At 48.7% G+C, this 19,731-nt stretch overlaps 2 protein-coding genes across 2 annotated transcripts in view; one reads left to right on the top strand and one right to left on the bottom strand.

Moving 5' to 3' along the window:
- Window positions 1–19,731, bottom strand: part of LOC125706962 (SRA stem-loop interacting RNA binding protein) — a 170,518-nt gene that overhangs the window by 10,751 nt on the left and 140,036 nt on the right. The gene's annotated exons all lie outside the window — the stretch shown is intronic.
- Window positions 11,614–16,921, top strand: LOC125706961 (isthmin-2-like). Its single transcript, XM_048973796.1, has 4 exons — window positions 11,614–12,265; window positions 13,074–13,298; window positions 14,484–14,673; window positions 15,049–16,921. The coding sequence occupies exons 1-4, from the start codon at window positions 12,077–12,079 to the stop codon at window positions 15,555–15,557; spliced, it is 1,113 nt and encodes a 370-aa protein (XP_048829753.1). The 5' UTR covers window positions 11,614–12,076; the 3' UTR covers window positions 15,558–16,921.

Below are 19,731 nucleotides of genomic sequence, written 5' to 3'. Positions count from 1 at the left end.
CATATTTTATTGCCAGGTTAACAACTACCTTGAAGAAAATAGTAACCATGTTAATGCTCATCTGATTACAGCAGGGAACCAGTTAGCACAGCTGATTCGTCAAATTTCAGGCCTAATGTTCAGATCAGCAGTAAACCATGCAAGCATGGCCACGCCCTCCCATCGGGGACACACCTACACCCAATGGGGACACGCATGTCCCCCATTAAACACACACACCCCATCGGGGACACAAACCCCATGGAATATGACAGTTCATACCAATTTGTGATTCTGCCTCCTCAGTCAGTCTGTTTCCCTTTGTAACCACAAGCTTCCTCTTGTATTTTGTTGCCTCAGTAATTAAGCCCTGTTAGTCTGGCTGTGCTATCTGATTGGGTAGCAGTCTTGCTCTCACTGCTGATCCAACCGAAGCATGCATTTGGCCACATGGGTGACGCCGGAGCCCGACTGAGCCCAACCGGCGAGGCGCAGCTGCTGGCGGCAGTCGTGCACGTTTCATCCAGGTGATTTCGCTCCCTGAATGTTCTCTGCATTTCAATTATTTCGGTGTGAAATACAAGGGGATGAGGAAGCGTGAGCAGATGGAAGATGCCACTTATTTTTGCCCGTTTTCTCTGTCTCCTCTGACTGCATTCTGCACGTTAGCTTTCATTCTCTTGCGTGTCTGTCCCGCCTGCAGCAAAGGGTAATAATGAGAAATAATTCCAGTTGTTTCTCTTGGAGAAAAAAAAAACTCATCATAGTCATTGTAGAAGTCTGCCTCGCTCCAGGCGACTGGGACAGAGACGGCTTCTTCTGGACTTCCGGGAGAGAGGCGGCTGCCGACATCTCCACGTTACCTTTTGCTTAGGTCAGCTGGCCTAACAAGCGTTTTCTGGATAATCTCGACAGTCTTCACTCCCAGGCAGCACATTACTCGGCGTGGAATAAACGGGGAGGGGAATCACCCACACGTGGCTGGATGGGGCTGCACGCACAATCACCCTCGGTCCCATTAACCCTAGTCTTCCCCGCACCTCCACCCCCCAGCCTCCCATTTGCATGCAGGCGAGGCCCCTGCTTTCGGCCCGTAAATTATATGCTGTCAGGGTGATGCATGTACTCGCTGCTTTCATTTCTGCCACATCTACAGCTTCACTTGCTGGGGGTTTGGCCCAGTTGCCCCAGCCCTGGCTGTCATCCCCAGATCCTCTCCAGCCCTCCCAGGCCACGAACAGCCTCACATCCCAAGTACCGCCGCACCGAACACCGTGCACAGGCACATTCTCTGGTTTGACCAGACGGCGAGGTACGCCTGTAAGGTTAGGGAACAGACAGGCGCAACATCAGTATTCTGGGCCTGTGTACCGCCGCTGACCTCAGGCTTGTTTATCCTGATTTGCTGTGAAATCCCATCAGGCCGACAGCAGGGCTGATGCACAGCGTCCCCTGGCCGCACTCAGCACCACTCCGCCATCTTATTTGTATGAATGCCGCCCGGTTCCGCATTTTCGTGGGGAGGTCAGTGTGTCATTGGGAGAGAGATAGCTTTCACCCGCTTTGTTGGTTTTACGTTCACAGCTCTCATTTTGGGAGATAATGAGGGAACATTAGCTTTGCAAATTGGGGCAAAATTGCGGTTGCTGTGTCATTTTTATAAACTGCCATTAGCAATAATTGCTGCAGTTACATTGAAATGCAGGATGCTGAAGGACCAGGGGAAAATGGGCGGTCCCCCCTGCTAGAGGAGCCTGGTGCCTGGGTTAAGCACTCCCCCTAGAGGCAGAGGGAGGCAGTGACACAGTGATTAGCATACATTCTCCTTGCTCCCCATCTATAAATGCTTAGACTTATACAGCTTTACAATCTTTACCTTTAACCCTGAGCTGGGATCCCAGAGCCAGATTTCCTTATTCCATCCCAGAGACTGATATACAAAGAGTGTTCTGCTATGCTCCAGGTGTGACGGCCATGCCACTGCCTCTGGTGGGGTGATTTTGGGATGGTGTAAATGGCGAGGAGAGAAACACTGAACGTTCATGCTTAATGTTCACCCCTAAGTTACACAATAATTCCAGTGGCACAGTTACTACTACTGGTACACGGTCGATTTGTTTGGAAATGTGTATTAAAGAGATGCCAATTAAATCCTGAAGGTACAATTAATCAACATGGGGTGATTTTGAAACCTACAAGATACTGGCAGCATCTAAACGACAGTTTTAGGTCATTGACTTTACACCCAAACCCACCAGCATTTTCTGTCTGTTTTTTTCCAGTCAGACACTGACTTCCTGTGTCCATCGACACACAAACATCTCCTGGTGACATCCAGCCTGGCTCTGCCTTCCCCGATCCCAACACCAGGCCTCTCAGTCAGGCACCACACACACCTGCAGTTGATGGACCCTTCATGGCACAGCACTAAATCTGCAGCACATAATTAGGTCCACTTATGGCTGATAATTCGGCACACAGCCAGTGTGGAGCGTGCCCCCAGACGGCGAGCACTCACCCTAGCAGGGTTGGGGGACGGGGGGAGAGGAGGGGGGAAGGTCTGCCTCCGCATCTGAAGACCATCTCCATGTAAAATCTGCATGATTTAACTACAGGGGGGGGAGGCACTTGACATCACGGCCATGTGCTTATTAACTGGGCGTCACTTCACTGACCACACCACATGCCATGTTCCCGGGGCAGCCCCACAAACACCGGACATCCCGTGTACATCCTGCCTCCTCACTGGCAGAGACCACACCCCTCGTCAGATGATGTCACGCAGTAGTGCTGTTTGTCTCCTGGAATTGTTGCTAAACATGGATCCTTGTGTGGTGCAGGCCTGGCTCTTCTTCTGCATGCTCCTCAAGTCATTTGCCTCTATAGGGTCCTATTGAAGCTGCTGTCTGCCCGAAGCGGCATCCGCACGCAGTGTGACACCGCGATATGTCCGTCACACAGCTCTGCATTCAGGGGCATGTCACTTCCGGGGCCCGCGGTCTGCACACGATCAGACAATCCTGATTAGTCTGACTCAGAGGTACGAACTTTATGGAGAATGAAACCACTGGTGGGGAGGGGGCATATCTACGGATGGCACAAGACAACAATGTCAAATGTCATGGAAAGTACATCTTACCATCACCAGCGCTCGCCAATCAGAGCACAGAACGGGACAAGTGAACCATCTGGGCAGAGATTGTTTCCCACAACAGGGCCGTCGCCCCGTCTGAAGGAAAATGTCACGGCGCGCAGAAAATCCAGCCGAATGAACAGGAGGGTTAGATTCCTGCCGTACAAAAGTACGACAGCTTAACCCTGCATCAGACTGCAGCGATAGCAGGCCACCTTCCCTGCAGATGGCACGGTGCACTCGCAGCGCCAATCACATCATGGCGGAGCAGGCAGGGCTCCCAGCAGCCAGTGTGCCTTTCCGCTGTGCCAGGGTGGTTCACTTGAGCCTCACGCAGCTCAGAGGTAGAAATATATTCAGCAGATATTTAACTGACACACAACAATAATGTTGTGTGTGATAATAATGAAGAACCCTCCCACCTGTGATTTTTGGGTTGTTGACTGCGGGTCAAGGTTTTGCTTTCACGTTTAGCTTGCAACCACCCGACGTTAACTAGCCAGCACAGTGGGGGAATAGCAGGGCTGAGGAGAGAGGGTGTGTCTGAGTGCCGTTATTCACCACAAATTATAGGCCACTGCCCAAAACAGCCCCAAAAAATGACTCCAAATTTCTGAGATGAGTGGAGTCCATGCAGCCAAGTAGGGGGGTGGCTGTGTGGGGTCATGCATACCCCCATCCGAAGCGAGGAGGATCTTCATGCCAGAAAGCAGCACCAGCTGCCGTTGTTATGACAACGAGTGCTTGCAAGAGAATCAATGGTTTCCTGGTGGGTTGATTACGGGCTATTATGTTATTTGCTCAGACATTATTGTTTTAATCTGTGTGCGCCCGTTGCCATGGTACCGTGACTGAAAGATGCTCTCTGCTCCAGGCCTTGATGGCTGTCATTTGCTAGCTGTGGGAAGGAGGTTTACCGTGACTCTTGCTGGATGCTCAGGAAAGGGCCTCTTCATGCCACCGGTCTACCACGAACCTCCACCGTCCGAGCAGTCAGCCGTCGGTCAGAGGGCTTTAGGAGCCATTTCTCACCTGAGATGTCACCCTCGTTCGTCTCCCCTGCTGTGGATAATCTCCTAACCGGACGACACACAACACAACAGGTCCCCTGCTAAGCTGGGGCTGCTGTTTCGGTCTGGGGGGATGGGGCCTCGCCTGCACCGCACGCCCGTTCTCCTTGGAACTGGGAGGGCGGGGAGCAAAGGCCTTTGTTTCCGTTTAACATAATCTCCTGCCTTGGGGGGGCTACTCGCGCCTCACGGCTTTTTGGTGGCCTGTAATTTCTCCTTTTCAATCACGCGGCTCCCATGGCAACCCTATCTGCCGGCCGGCCAGACGCACGTTGTGAAATTGTTCAAGGGCTGCTGTAATTGGCTCCAGGTTACCCTGAGAAAATGGGCTGCTCCACGTGTGTGTGTGGGGGGGCGGGGGGGGGGGTGCCTGAGGGGAAGTTTCAGCATCCATCACGTTTGGGAATGCCAGAAAGCGTGACAGTTTGTGTGGAGAAAGAAGGTACTAGCATTCCCCGGCATCCCATCATCATGAGGGTAGTGACGGAGGGTGGAGTGAAAAGCTACCAAACTGCAGATCTGTAATTCATCAGCACAAAAGCAGTGACCAGCTGCCCAAATGGCTGCCTTCTGAGGAGCTCTACTCATCCCACTGTGAATGTACTCAGCTGGGCCACGTGCTTCTCCGTGTCCGGCAATTGGTCTGGCCAACTCTCCATAGCGTCCCGGCTCCAGCCCACTCCCTGCGTGTCCCCCACATCATGTGAGCTGGGCTTCTCACTCACTAGCTTTGCAGTTCCAGCCAATGAAACTGTTATATTACCACAGATAACAAGTCCTCGTAATGAGTTAATCCTTGTCACCTACAGTATTTTACAGTTGAGTATGTGCTACGGTCCAACAGCACCCCCTGTCAGGCTTCCCAATGAAATGCAAGCGTTTGCATTGTTGGGTTTATGGTGACGAGTGGTCAGACCTACTCACCGCAGGTTTAAAATGTCTATGAACATCCTACCTGAGCTGTAATCCAGCTCTATGCGGACGATTTCTGTCTGTCCCAGGAGAGGTGGCCACGATACAGGCCAGCATGTCTCTTTGTAAGGAGGTACCAACCAGACAGCTTCAGGGTTAACAAACAAACACACACACACACACACGCCTTTCTGCCTGCCAGAAATGTGTACTCAGAGATGCCACGGGACCGGGCAGCATCATACGCTAGATACATATCTGACCTACTGTCACACTGGATGTATGACTGACCCTCTATAGCGCTGGATGTATGACTGACCCTCTATAGCGCTGGATGTATGACTGACCCTCTATAGCGCTGGATGTATGACTGACCCTCTATAGCGCTGGATGTATGACTGACCCTCTATAGCGCTGGATGTATGACTGGCCCTCTATAGAGTAGCTCTGGATGTATGACTGACCCTCTATAGCGCTGGATGTATGACTGACCCTCTATAGCGCTGGATGTATGACTGACCCTCTATAGCGCTGGATGTATGACTGACCCTCTATAGCGCTGGATGTATGACTGACCCTCTATAGCGCTGGATGTATGACTGACCCTCTATAGCGCTGGATGTATGACTGACCCTCTATAGCGCTGGATGTATGACTGACCCTCTATAGCGCTGGATGTATGATTGACCCACTGTCATGCTGGATGTATGACTGACCCTCTATTGTGCTGGACGTATGACTGATACAAAGACTGAAGGATCCCTGAAAGCCCCAGGCAACATGATGCAGGTATGGTTAGCTCCACACCACCCCTCCGGCCTCACAGAAATGGTTCGGTCCACGATGCCCCACTTCCCTCCCAAAGCTTTAAGCTTGGTGCATCTCATGCAAGGCAACCCTCCTGCTCTGTTTCCATGGCATCCAGCAGCAGCGGCCCAGGCGGACAGCGGGTAGGGGTGGCACCAACCCCCCCCCGCCCCGCCTGTAGATGCCTAGCACGAGCACCGCTCTCTTATCACTCGCAGCCAGATGTGCCTGGTGGGGGCCCCTGTAATTAGGTGGCGAGATCGCAGACTGCGATGGCCGTGGCTGCTTATCGCGCCTGACACCAATCTCCTTGAGTGACATTCCGCCCCAGCAACTCCGGGATCTGCACGGAAAGTCAATGCAGGGAGATGGAGGAGGGAAGGATTTACGGCCACGTCGCACCAAAGGCGGCTGTTCACCTCCGTCGTGTTTTTGTCTTTATTTAATTAAAAAGAACAGCTCAGCCAAATAGATAAAACATTCATTTTAATGCTTCGACACAGAGAGGCAGAGGGAAGAGGCTGTCCAGGCAGAAAGGCGTGGCATTCACCCACCGCGAGCGGCACTGGCGTCTCTGCTATCGGATTACAGTGGCCCTCTGACTGGCTCTGCGCAGGGAACCCCCTCCTGTGTGCTCGACCTGGGCTGCACCAATTGGTGGGGAGTCGGGGGGATCCTGAGGGCATCTTCGTGAACCGACAGAGCAGCTGTCAAGAAGCACTTCATACGCCTGGAGTCAGTCGCGGGAAAAATCGGAATCACCTCAGCGGTGCGTCGCTGCAGCGGTAACGCCCTCAGCCGTACCCAACACACCTCAGATTCTGCGTCATTCTGAAAGATTCTGGAACGTTCTAGCCCCCGGCTGAAAGCCACCTTCACCAGATCTAAGCTGAGCGGACACCCTGTCCGCTGGACTGCCCGTTACGCAGAAGACAGATACTGCAGGTGGCGTGCTGTGTCACGCGGGATCGAGGGCCGTGCGGAAGCTCCCTCCACTGGGCATCGTCCTCCTGCAGGGGCTGCTAAAGAGCCACCTTCTCTACAGATGCACATTATCATAAGACAGCATATAATGCAGCCGGGGATGGGATGGGGGCCAAAAGAGAGAACAACAGCAGAAATTATCAGACACATGCAGTGTTAAACGATAGCTTATCTCGCTTGTGCAGGGAGAATGCTTTTGTTGTCACATGCCGCCCTCCGATGAGCACACAGGACAATGACAGCAAGCCTCATAAGGAGATGTGGATGTGGGGCACATATACCCTCATGGTCAGAGTGACACAGGCTTAGTCAGTGGTACGGTGACACTCTCCTTCCAGTATTAGGAGGAGCACACCAGGCACACCTATAATGCTAGTCTAACTGCTTCATACTCGGCGCAAGGAAACAGCCAACAATCTACAGGCTTAAAGCTCCCCCTAGAGTCCTTGCTATATAATTACACTAAACGAGCAAGCAGTATTCACACACACCATATGAAAGGCATTTTTGTTTTTTTTTTGTTGCTGTACAAATGACTTCTTGGAATAAAAATCAGTATGCAATGACAAACAATTCAGTGAATGATGGCAGTGCAATATATAAAATATATACAGCAGTGGAGTAAATTAAGCCAAATTAAGAAATACAGAGAAATATAGAAAAACATACAGAAAATGATTTAGAATCGCTTTGCAGAGCACATTTGCAAGGTTTTTTTTTCCTGAAATAAAATGAAAATAGCTTTACCTCTTTGTTTCAATATCACATCGTTGCTTCATTAATGTATTTACTTTTTCTGCATCCTGATTAACTAAAATCACAATGTGGTACCATTTATTTGTTGATTAAATGCTAATGAGGAATGGCAATTAAAATCCCAGTGTGCAACAGCTATGATTTTTGCCAGTCGGGCATTCAGATTGTTCCTGAATTTAAAGTGTAATTTAGAGTCACACTTTGGGTCAGCTTTGAGTTACATCACCCTGTTAACTATTCACTACCCGTGGAAATCAGCAGCACAGCAAAACACTGGAATATAAAGGAGCCCAAGCCTAATGCTTCACACATTTACACCTCAGTTTCCCATCTCTCCTGTTCACTAGCGATGGACAAAATGACAGTTCATGAACCATTTGATGTATTTTTTGACCCCACTAGATGGTGCTCTCTATTTAAAAAAGGCATAAAGCATGTGCCAACGTGAACCAAAAGCGCCATCTAGTGGGGTAAAAAAATACAGCAAATGGTTCATGAAGCATTATTTTGTCTGTCACTGCTCTTCACTAATTAATCCCAGATTTATTCACAGCCCATTTAGAAAGAGTGAGTCAAACTGCCAACCTGGGGAGTGCTGGGTCTTGTGTTTGTTCTTTCTCTGGTTGATGCTCTTAAAGTCCCATGATGTATATTCTGTGTTCTATTTGGTTAAACTATTTTAATTGGCATTTCATGACCTCGGTGCCAGTCCTGCTGGCTCCACCGACAACATTCCTAAGAAAACTCTATTTTGAAGTTTGCCCCCAAACATTTAAGACACATAAAAGGCACAAACTAAGTGTTCACCAGTTCTTAATCAAAATGGACCTTTGAAGCAGCACTGGGAATTTAGGGCCATGAGATCCGAGAAAGTCAACGGGGAAAGTTATAAGCTATTATGAGAAAGACAATAACTGTTCTTTGCTGATGTAGAGAAAGAAAGAAAGAAAGAAAGAAGCAATCAAACAAACTAAATAGTTAGCCCTTGCAAGGACACATTGGTCTACAGTGGTGTTTTGGATGAAAGTCGACCATACAGAGCAAACTCCCTCTTTACTTACAGCAGACAAAAAATCAACATTTCATCAGTTTTGCCAGGTGATTGCAACTCTAGTGCAAATCATGGTGGAATTACCCAGGAAAATGCCAGAATAAATAGAAGAGAATAAATAAATAAAGAGAAACCGCACCTAAAAGACCTACTGGTCAATAAAGCAATTTATATAATCAGTAAGCTCTACTGCTATGTCAGGCACAAAATTACCAAGGAGTGTTAGAAAGTCCATACCTACACAGGCACTGAAACATGGGGGATGCAAAGAGTTCTAATAAAAGGTGTCACTTTGTTTAAAGCCTACGTAGATTCCTGCTACCATGAATATGCACAAAAATTACTTAATGGTGAACTATAGCCAGAAAAAACATTAGGGACCCACACATCTGTCCACAGTGTCCCTGAGGCCAAGATGGACCTACCGGAAAGAGGGTCCCACAATTACAACTGGACATCCAGGTCTCAGAGGAATCAGACGCGACCTGCTTGTGTATTTACGATCAGAAGGTGAAAGCACGTCGGATCTGTAGGGTGATAAAGCCATTTATAGAAGCCCACTCTTTACTGCAGCAAATGTCAGGAACTGGAAGCTCCGGGGAATTCCTTTGAATGGAAGGCATGTATTTTACCCCCTGAGAGAACGATGGGGGAGATAGGAGGCTGTTTAATGTCACACCAAAATGCAAATGTGCTCAGCATCAAAGACGTACAGGACTGTTTACCGGTTCTGTGCTGTGAAACAGGCAACAGTGGCCTGGATTCACCATGGTCTACAGCAGTGAGTGGCACCTTTATATGATCATATAATCAGAAGCAACCAAATGTCTGCTTCAATGTCATCACTTCTATGAAGTGCATTATGGGAGAGGATAGCATAGCAGTTGTATACATATGGTCACTTGTTGGCCACTGCACAAGTACATAGGAAATCATCTCTTCACCTACCCCATCTTGCTCTTCATAGCTTGGGGAGGGGGGGTCACAACACAGGCAGCATCTCTGGAGCTGGGGGGGGGGGTTAAGGGCCTTGTTCAAGGGCCCACACACACACACACTCTCAAGGCTGGGGCTTGAACCTGCAACCTTTTGATCACAGACACGGAGACTGAGCAACTCACTCCCAAGCAATATATCTAACATTAGCAATATGTATTGGACAGTGGCAACCATGTTCAGTAAGGTGTGTAAAGAGGCCTGTCCTACACGCCAGACACTGTGCTGTACTGCCTACCACAAGATGGCAGCGTAACTTTAAGCATCTACATACTAAACTCTGACCTTTTGATATAATTCATAATAAGCACACAGTGTTGAATCCCAGTCTAATGAACACGAAGCTCTGTGCTTTACGGTGGTTACCAGTACACAGCCAGCCTGTAGTCATGACCCCATAACCATTGCGGGTGTTCATGACATCCCCAGGCAGGATTTCGGGGCGCGTGGCAGGAGTGAGGAGAGTTCAGCCAGCGTGAAACCCAAAGCCTGTGACCTTTTGTAGCTTGTTAACATCTCTTCCATAATTAACGGTGAGTTAAGCAGGGAGCACTGCTGAGGATCTGCCTGGCTGAAGCTGATCGCTCCCCCCTTTCACACCTCTGCAGTCCTGGGTACACAGAGAGCTAATGGGAGGTGGTGCTGAGCCAGACTGAATCAAGGCACAGTCTCCATTCTGCTCCTTCCCCTCACAAACACTAGAGTTAGACTGCAGTTTGTAACAGCTTGTTATTATCCTTCACTTAGCAAGACATCAGTAAAATAAAATATACCCTGAGAGGTATATAGGGTCCACATATGGAAGTTCTTTTGGTCCATATTCTGTTTCAGACTGAAGATTTGTGTCTGCGTGGAGTTAGGCATGGTTTTGGTAGGGGGCCCTTTTCTGGAAAGACCCCAGCGCTGACCTGGGGGAGGGTCTGGGTCTGAGGGTGGGATTGGGGAACTGGGGCTTATACCTCAGCGCCAATAAAATCGGGAGAGGAGATACACAGCAATACTGGTTCATGTGTCAGGACAGACCACGGTACAAAGGCGGTACCGTACTGTGTGTACTGCCGGGACAGACCGTTTACAAAGCCAGTTCCAGTTTATGTGTAGTATCAGAACAGACCGGGTACGAAGTTGGTACCAGTTTAACGTGTATTACCGGGATTGATCCCATACAAAACCGGTACCAGTTTACGTGTACAGTCGGGACAGACCGTGTACATAGCCGGTACCGGTTCACAAACCCAGTGTTTTTTCAGTAAACCCGTCTTGCCTCTCTCCTCTCTTGTTCCATCTCCATAAAATCGTTTTTGCACCAGCGACACATGGCTAAACAGAATTTCTCTCAGCTTCATTAGCATTAGATTGATAATGGTCAGAAGCCATGGGGGACAATTCACCTGGCTACACATGGCCTCTTAGTATTCTCCAAAGAATGTTGTTGATTTAGACATTAATCTTTGAATGAATTTTCGACATTTCAACAATATTTCTGTATTACTGAAGCTCAGGTTCCAGCAACGGCGATCTTCTGAGACCTGTAAAGTGAGGGGGTGGGGAAGTTTCTTAACCGCTACGCTACATGCTGGTTTTGCTGTACGGTCTGATGTCGAGAAGTTCAGGAAGCTGCCCAGTTAGCAGGTTGCATAGGATCTGCTTGGTACCCAGATCAGCACCAAGCGGTACCTTCTTTTCAATGTCTAATAAAACCACTGCAGTACCAAGATTTGCAGGGCAGTATTTGTTTATTTAGGAGGAAAGTTATCTTATATCATCACAGTGTCAACTAATATAAATCTCTTGCCAGCTCACAGGACACGCCTCTGAAATGTCCTGCCGAAGACCTGGCAGAAATATTACCTTACAAACGAAATAAAAAGGGCTCCGTGCCTCCCCATTCCGTCGCACACTCGCTGTAGCGCCTCCCTCGTCATTCTTGCATTGTCTCTATCGGAGGATCCTCCTCCTCAGTGGCACGAGTCTATTTAATGAACATCAAATTATTCGGAATGACACCGGAACTTTTGGAAGCGGGAGATAAAAACATCATTACCCGAAAACAAGCCGGGAAATGCCGTACAAGAGACGGGTCCTAGAACTAGATACTAGAGATACATGAGGAGAATCACTGTCGCGTAAAAGCGGATAGTTCTAACTTTCTCTTCACGCTATAGCCACATCTAACTGAACGGAGAGAACAAGCAATGTAACTGCCTGTAAAACGCTCCGTCCAACATCTAGCCCTGTTATAATCAGGGACACCCAATAATATACACCTTCATGCATCAGTACATTTTAAAGGGACTTAAACATGACAGCTCTACAGACTGTTGATGGCGTTTAGTTTGTGCCTGAGCCGTAGTGCTTTAACCCTCACCTGCTGAAGAAAGTACACATATGTTCCAGGCTGGACTACGATCATCCAGGGGAGCGACATACACACAGCTCTTCAACGCCGCTGTCCCTCCTAAACTTTTAAATCGCGCAGAAGTTTTTCGCTCACCGTGGAGAGAAATGCACGCATTGATGCAAAAGTGGGCCGTGCTGACGATGCTTCTGGTTCAGGTATTGGGTAGTATACCGGAGGTAAGTGAGTCGGCTCGTACAGCTTATACCGATTACTGCAGTCTGGTTCGTCTGTATGCAGTATTTCATACATGCATCTGGCAAAGAGCTGCGCGTGGGCATGAGACAGGGGAGAATCATCCACACACACACACACGGTGTGACTTACACGGATCAGCACGGTGCCAAACGTTTGAATACTGTGGGCTTAAATGGGGAAACAGTAGTTGAAGTTTCATCAGAACCACTTGTGCTCCGATCCACACGTGGGATTTTTCCCGCTGGTTTGCAGATTCTCGGCGATGGTGCATTACATAGAAGGATATAAATCTTATGATTGGATTGGAGCCCAGATACAATAATCTCATAATCTCTCAGCAAATAGCAGTTTCAGTTCGGGGGAGTTAAACACGTGCCTGCAATGCACAAAACCAACACCATCACCACTTGCTCAAAATACCTAGCAGGATCATCATATATCCTTGTACAGCCTAACATTGCTTTTCTTAGCTTGTAGTAATAAAGGGAATGGGGGATGTTTTTGGTTTCTCAGCCAGCCTTAGGAAGGCAGCCACGTTTCCCCCCGTAACTGGCTCCATATGACTTGGAACTGGACACTAATGTGATGTGAAAGTGCCAAAATAACTGGTTCCCTAACAATCACCCTGCAACCTATGGAACTGAGACACGCTCTCAGTGCTCAGAAAGCAATGCCGTCTTTATCCCTGAAAACACAGGTTTAGCAATGAGCCCTTGAAGATGAGAATAGTTTCGTCTAGAGGAGCACGCAGGCCATCTTCTGAAGCATTACATGGTTTTTGTTAAACAGGCATTTCAGGAGGGTTCCAGCGACACTGATCAGAGGATGGGGGTTCCACAGTCCAAGCCGACCGCAAAGGTCCTACCATATCACCAACAGAAGCTGAGGTCACCTTACCAGTTGAGAGGGATTCAACCCAAACCCTCATCCAAAGAGAAGCCATTTCTCCTAGACCCGAAAAACTTTCCAGAACTTTCTGGTGCAGACCTCCGCTCCCACAATCCAAATATTCAGGTAGAGTGACTCGGACGCCTTTCAGGGCAGTTGCTGGAATAATGCCGTTAAATGGGGAGTGTTGTGGGAGCATGCAGTTTTTCCTGTAACTGGGATGTTAAATTCCACATGCACACTATTACACACCGTTCTTATGGAAGGCTGCCTTCACACAGCTTTCTGTCTGAAAGATCTCTGGCTGACCCCTCCACCTTCTGCCTTGCTGCAAATACTTGCACTGATTTAAATATGAAATTATTTTCAAGCCCTTAACTAAAATAAGTGGACAGATGGATGGATGGATCATTTTAAAACTCTCACACGAGATGCATCTATAGCCAAGGTGTCACTCAGGGACCTTGTGAATTCTCCTATCTCCCCCCCCCCCCCCCCCCCTCCTTTACGGCACCCCCATCCTGCCTAAACGCTCTTGTGGCTTCATGCTTGCACAGTGGAAAGGTCTGTAAATGCTGTGTAATTATAGGACTAGTAGATGATGTGGTAAATAAGCTGTTTCCTGGGGCCGGGCTGCCTGCCTGAGCTCAGCATTATCCTGCCCAGGAGCCGATAAAGACCCCATGTTCAAAGCAGGAGGAGGAGAGAACTGGCTCTGGTCAGGGGCGGTCCTGCCGTTTCTGGTCCTCCTGCTCCGCTTTCTGCCCTCAGCTGCACCAGACCATCAGAGTACATGCTAAATGACCGACTGCGACCTTGTTTGTGTGTAAACACCTACGGTAGCCGCCGGACTCTGCTGCTCTGTGGTAGATAAAGAGACAGCTTCATGTTTCTGCCGATGGACCACAGAAGGTTAAGGTTAGGCAGGGACTGCTGATATTTTTCCCATCAGTTTTTTTTTTTTTTTTTTTTGGGGGGGGGGGGGGGGGGGGGGGGTTATGCCTGGTCTCAACGATTGTGAACATGATGCAGAAACAAGCTCAATTTCCGTGTGATTATGAACCTGCTTGTGGTTATGGGCTAATGTGCACTCTTGCCAGGCTGGACCAAAGCCTTTTTTGTAGGAGCCAATGTGTATTAAATAAATGCTTTAGGAGGGAACTTAACAGAAGTGCTAGTTATGCGGTATAGAAGAATTGACATACCAGCCAATTGGGAAGCAAAGCCTCAGGCCATATTGGGTATGTAGTTTCTGTTGTATCTGCAGAGCTCTGGTTATCTCAGTGACACGTCGCCTGCCCTGCCCTCCAGGTAACCATTGAGGTTATGGACAGCCCCCAGATCGAGTTGGAGATTGACCTGGCTGAGGGCCGCAGCGAGTGGTCGCTGTCCTCCCTGGGTTGGCTGGCGGGGAGAACACCATTCCGGGTGCTTTTCTGGGAGCATCCGGAACCCGAGGATGGGCAAGGACACAGGAGCCCAGAGGACATGCCTGAAGACAGTGAGTAGGAATCCTCAGACTGGGGTGGAGACCAGGACAGCCATTTAAGGCAGGGCTGGGGGCCCACAGATGATTCCGGTGAGTGCCATGCATCATGCAACATCAGCCAGAGGGATGCTGCTGCTCATAGATCATGATGCTGTAAGATGTGTCCTCCCTCGCAATAGCACAAGCCCAAAGTGACTTTAAAGTGTGTTTGAGACATGTTTCACTATTGAGGTTTAGTGGGACTGTGGTTTCATTTGTGCCAGGGGTATTACTCAAGGGATAAGGTTACATCAGCTAAGTTCTCCATAAACCTTGCTGGTTAGTTCTAGTGATCATGTTACTATTTATCCGGTGAGCTGAGCTGACCTCCGATCCCCTCTTGTCCAGGTGTGGACAGCTGTGAACAGTGGCTCCGCTGTAAGAGCGACTTCCTGCAGCAGCTGCTGCTCGCGGAGCTGCCCAGCTGTCCCTGCTCCTACCCCTCGGAGATCGTCTATGGTGCCATCAGCATCTTCGACAAGCACCTGGGGAGGGCATTCCTGTGGCGCGATGCCAGTGGGCCCAAGGAGCGGCTGGGCGTGTACAGGGCAGCGGCACTGTTCTGCATTCGCTCCACGCCGTCCCGAGGCGGCGTCCTGACAGCAGCCCAGCAGTGCTGCTATGACGGGGACATGCAGCTGTTGACGCGGGGTAGTGGGGCTGGAGTGCCTGATCTCATCAGCGCTGACTTTTCCCCAGAGCTGCACCACCGGCTGGACGTGCTGCCCTGGCTCCTGTGCAAGGGCGACTGGAGCCGCTTTCATGCCGCCCGGCCCCCCAACAACGGCCTGCGGTGCACTGAGAACCCATCAGAGAAAGAGTATGGTCGGCAACTCGAGGAGGCACGCGAGTACTAATACACCCCGCCCATTCCGAAGCCCCGCCCACGCCCGAGCCACACCCACATCTGAGCCCCACAAGAGGTGGACCATAAGGGGTAGCACAGGCCATCTCACTCGAAATTCCAGTCTCAGCCAATCAGGTGTCGCTCAGGATAAGACATGTCACACTAGGGAACAGGGAGGATTGGGACATGGAGCCAGATGTATTTGGATCCCTGACAGAAAGAGGGAGACCTGGAATGTTTATTTCACTGAGGTTGGCCGATTTTTTTCTTAAAAAGTGTTTTATGAAATAGGTAAAGGGGTATGTGCGATTACCAGTCCAGGGCAGAACAGGACATCGTAACCGAAATCACAGGGTGTGGAGAATGGACTTTTAACAAAAGATTTATACTCAATTTTCAGGAAGAGACTAAAATTCAGAGTTCGTGTCGCAATGAGTAATTACATAGAGAAAAGCGCTGAAACATGATTAGAAAACAAATATGCTCCTTACATACAGTCTTAAAACCATCTGGGAATCGTATTTATCCTATTAAAAAATTGCAAGAACTGAAGGCTGTGGGAGGAGCCAGGAAACCAGGTGCACATCAAAAGTCACGTGGGACAGACGCCCACTTTTGGAGAACTGCTCCACACAAGGTTACATTTCGGTGGCGTACTTTTACTGCTTATAGAATGTTCCATCTTGGCACAAAACACAGTCCAGCTTGGGAGCATAACCACCATGATGTGAAATCGTTCCTTCAAAAGAGGGACGAGAAACTAATATCACAACTACAGGGTTTATCCTGGAATCTCCATGAAGAGCTGATGTGTGTGTGAGGAGTCGTTTCTAGGCTCTAAATACTCGCTCTCTCTGCTGTCACGTTCTTTGCTGAACTGGGAGACCTCGTCGACCCCATTTGTGATAGAGGCCCTTACCAGACAAGGGGAGTATTACTCAACAGGTAGTTGGGGACCACCTGACATTGGCCGGTGCCTCGCCATGTAACCGAGCACCTGTGAGCAGAACCACAGGCTGACAGACAGGTCCGTTTGTCTACGGCTGCAAGTGAGAACACGGGCCTGACGAGGGAGGCAGCGCGGCCTGGGATTCTGACATTGGCACATATAGCCGATTGGCACAGGAAGAGGAACAGGATGTAGAGCCAAGCAGGTGAGAGTCTCAGGGACCACCACATGCGGGGCTGCCTTCATGCCACCGAGGACTGGAGCTCCTGTGTGCCACAATCAAGCTGATAGGAAACTGGGGCAAAGTCACCTACAGTTAATGACTCAAACTACTAGCTTTGTCAAAGATGGCATCCCACCATAGTGGTGGCATTTCAAAGACAAAGAATGACACTGTGTGTAAAGGTAGCATGTTTGTATTATCTGTCAAGCAGTAAAGGGTGTGTACCTATCCATTGTTATGTGCTTGTTATGCCTTTCTAAGGTATTTATTAGAGTTTACACAATATACTGTGTGGGATAACAAAATAACCAGGAACAAAGCGGGAAGCAGAACAGAACAAACCAACTACAGGACTTCAGTTTGGACCAACTAATAAAACGTTTGCAAATGACCTTCATTGCATGTCAGTGGAACAATCACAACAACATGGCTATTTAAAGTTGGGCGTGTATGATCGTGTGCTCTGGTTTCATGATTAAATGTGTCGCGGACCTTGCGAAACACACAGATCTCGATTCTCTCAAATAGCCAAAGGAGCAGAGCCTGGAAATTCCGAACTCAGAACGAGAATGTATGTGTTTTTTTTTTATGACACCTGCCTGTGCACATGCTAAAGCGGGGTACTGGACACTGTGGGGAGATACGCAGAAAGAACAGGTGGAAATAACAGAAGGACACAATGTGTCACGTCCTACAAGAATCTCAGGAAAGCTACAGGAAAAAAAGACCAGCTACAGGCATGGTCAAACATCTCCCCTCACAGCTAATACCCCACACCGTGAGCACACAGAGAAAGACCAACAAGCCCTCATACCGTGGATAAACACGAGCACTAAAATTCGGAAAGCGACTCAGGAGGCTGAACACCCACATAGATTATCCTTATCACTTATTCTTACAAGTAGAAAAACTACAGGTCAGTGCGCAAAGCTGTTTCTGGTTATTACCCAGACAAATGACGTCAGGGATGTTTTCATGGTGAATCAGCTCAGACTCCCTGGGCATGGAACAGGAAAAAAAAGGACCCCCCTTATTGGTGAAATTTCACACTTGCTGAATGCTAGAGCATTCAGAAGATCATTAGAACAGATACATGTAAACATGTGGGATAAGACAGCTGCTGCGTGCACATAATAACCAGTATTAACTCCCTGGTCTGCTTCAGACATACAGTAGGCAGCGCACAGCACTTACCAAGAGCCTCGTTCCCACTGGGTGTGAATCGCTCGAATTCTCCACTTCACTCCATTTTGCTCATTTAAATTCTCCTTATTCTGACCCAACGATGTGTCCAGCTGTTGGGAAAACAGCAGGCAGAACATCAGGCTTTATTCGGGTCATTTGGAAAAAACAAACCTTTTGCTAGGAATGTGGACGACGTGTTGAGACAAACAAACACAGAGCCGGGGGGAAGCTCATTTCATATGGCTGATTACACGCCATCAAAGGGGTTGATAAGAAAGAAACCATTATCTCGACACACTAACTTCACACTCACTAATGCGTTTATTTTAAAACGACATGCCGTTAATCAGAGCTCTATAACTTTAAACAAAGGCTGACTATGTTCCACTAGATACACCCATTTTTAAACAAGCATACAGCACCCAGTTACACCCGAGGCTTAAGAGAAAAACAGCAATTTAATAAAGAATTCCATTCCAGTTCTGCACAGAAGTTTTCATTTGCTTTACCTGAGGGGAGCTCTCTCCCCCCGACAATAGCACACGGCAATAACTGGATGTTGTTCAATTAGTAAAATCTACACGATTGCTGTCCAAAATTACCCTGGCAGACAGCAGATATCTCAACTGCGCTGTCACTCACAGGATGCATAAACACAGGCGAGGCTGTCGGCTGTGTGTTACAGTGCAGTGCAGAGCCACACTGGCAACTGCAAAGGAACCAGCTCACTCTCAAATCACTCCATGGCATCCAGAGTGAGCTTCCTCCCTCCCCAGCAGGGCTATCTGGGCGGGGGCTGCTCCTTTGATGCTATCTCCTACACGCCAGCCATCATTGGCATAAAGCAGGTATCTTAAAACTGTATAACAGGCTTGGGATACAAAGCTTTGTTAAGCTCACGCTGGGCCACGCTGCCATCATACCTCAGGCGGCTGGGAGCACTGTGACACATCTTTCCTCTGTTGTTTTTTTCATTCTTTTCAGTATAACTTCACTGCGGCGTATTTATTTCATGTTTATTAACCTGAAACTTTTATAGTGGGATGTCAAGGTTGCGCAGTGATTTGCACTGTCGCCTCACACCTCAAGGACCATGGTTCAAATCTACATCTGGGTTCCGTGTATGTGGAGTTTGCATGTTCTCCCCATGTCATCGTGGGGTTTCCTCTGGGTTCTCTGGTTTCCCTCCTGCAGTCCAAAAACATGCTGAGGTTAACTGGAGTTGCTAAATTGCCCATAGCTGCATGAGTGAATGGTGATGGGTTTGCATCCCATCCTGGGTCGCTCCCTGCTTTGTGCCCATAGGCTCCAAACCCCCTGCAACCCTGAATAGAACAAACGCTTACAGAACATGGATGAAACTTTCATGTCTTATTTTTTTCACTATTTTTTTATCTTGCGCCGACCACCTTGCATTTCACTGCAGGTTATAGCTGGACTATATACCTTGCACGTGACAAATAAAACTCTTGAATCCCTGATTGGATTTAAGTCTTTCACCAGTGAGGCCTATTCTGACACCCAGCTTTTTCCAGATCAGGTGTAACACTAAAAGACACAAAGCCCCGTAAAATTAGGTTCAGGGGCTGGAGATCATTCTCTGGGTCAGACGCGAGTCCCAGTTTAATTTCTGCGAAGCAGCGTGTCAGTCAGCACCTCCTAAAACACGAAGGGTTGGAAATGGCTCACCTGACGGCACTCACTGCGATTCCATTCTCTGAGCCATTCCAGGGTTAGGTGCATTGCCGATCTCATGTTGACAGTCCATTCACAAGGAAAGGTATCTGCCTCCACTCTGCTTACACTGTTTGGCTTCATTGTTAGAGG

This window comes from Brienomyrus brachyistius, chromosome 14 (genome assembly GCF_023856365.1).
Source record: "Brienomyrus brachyistius isolate T26 chromosome 14, BBRACH_0.4, whole genome shotgun sequence".
In the NCBI taxonomy this organism is placed as follows: Eukaryota; Metazoa; Chordata; class Actinopteri; order Osteoglossiformes; family Mormyridae; genus Brienomyrus; species Brienomyrus brachyistius.
Note: the sequence above shows the minus strand (reverse complement) of the source record. Positions and strands in the feature narration are given on the sequence as shown.

Excerpts from the sequence above, each read along its gene's own strand:
- LOC125706961 (XM_048973796.1), top strand. The coding sequence starts at position 12,077 with ATGTTCCAGGCTGGACTACGATCATCCAGGGGAGCGACATACACACAG. Across the intron at positions 12,266-13,073 it reads TATTGGGTAGTATACCGGAG|GCATTTCAGGAGGGTTCCAG; the intron begins GTAAGTGAGTCG and ends TTTGTTAAACAG. Across the intron at positions 14,674-15,048 it reads AGAGGACATGCCTGAAGACA|GTGTGGACAGCTGTGAACAG; the intron begins GTGAGTAGGAAT and ends CCTCTTGTCCAG.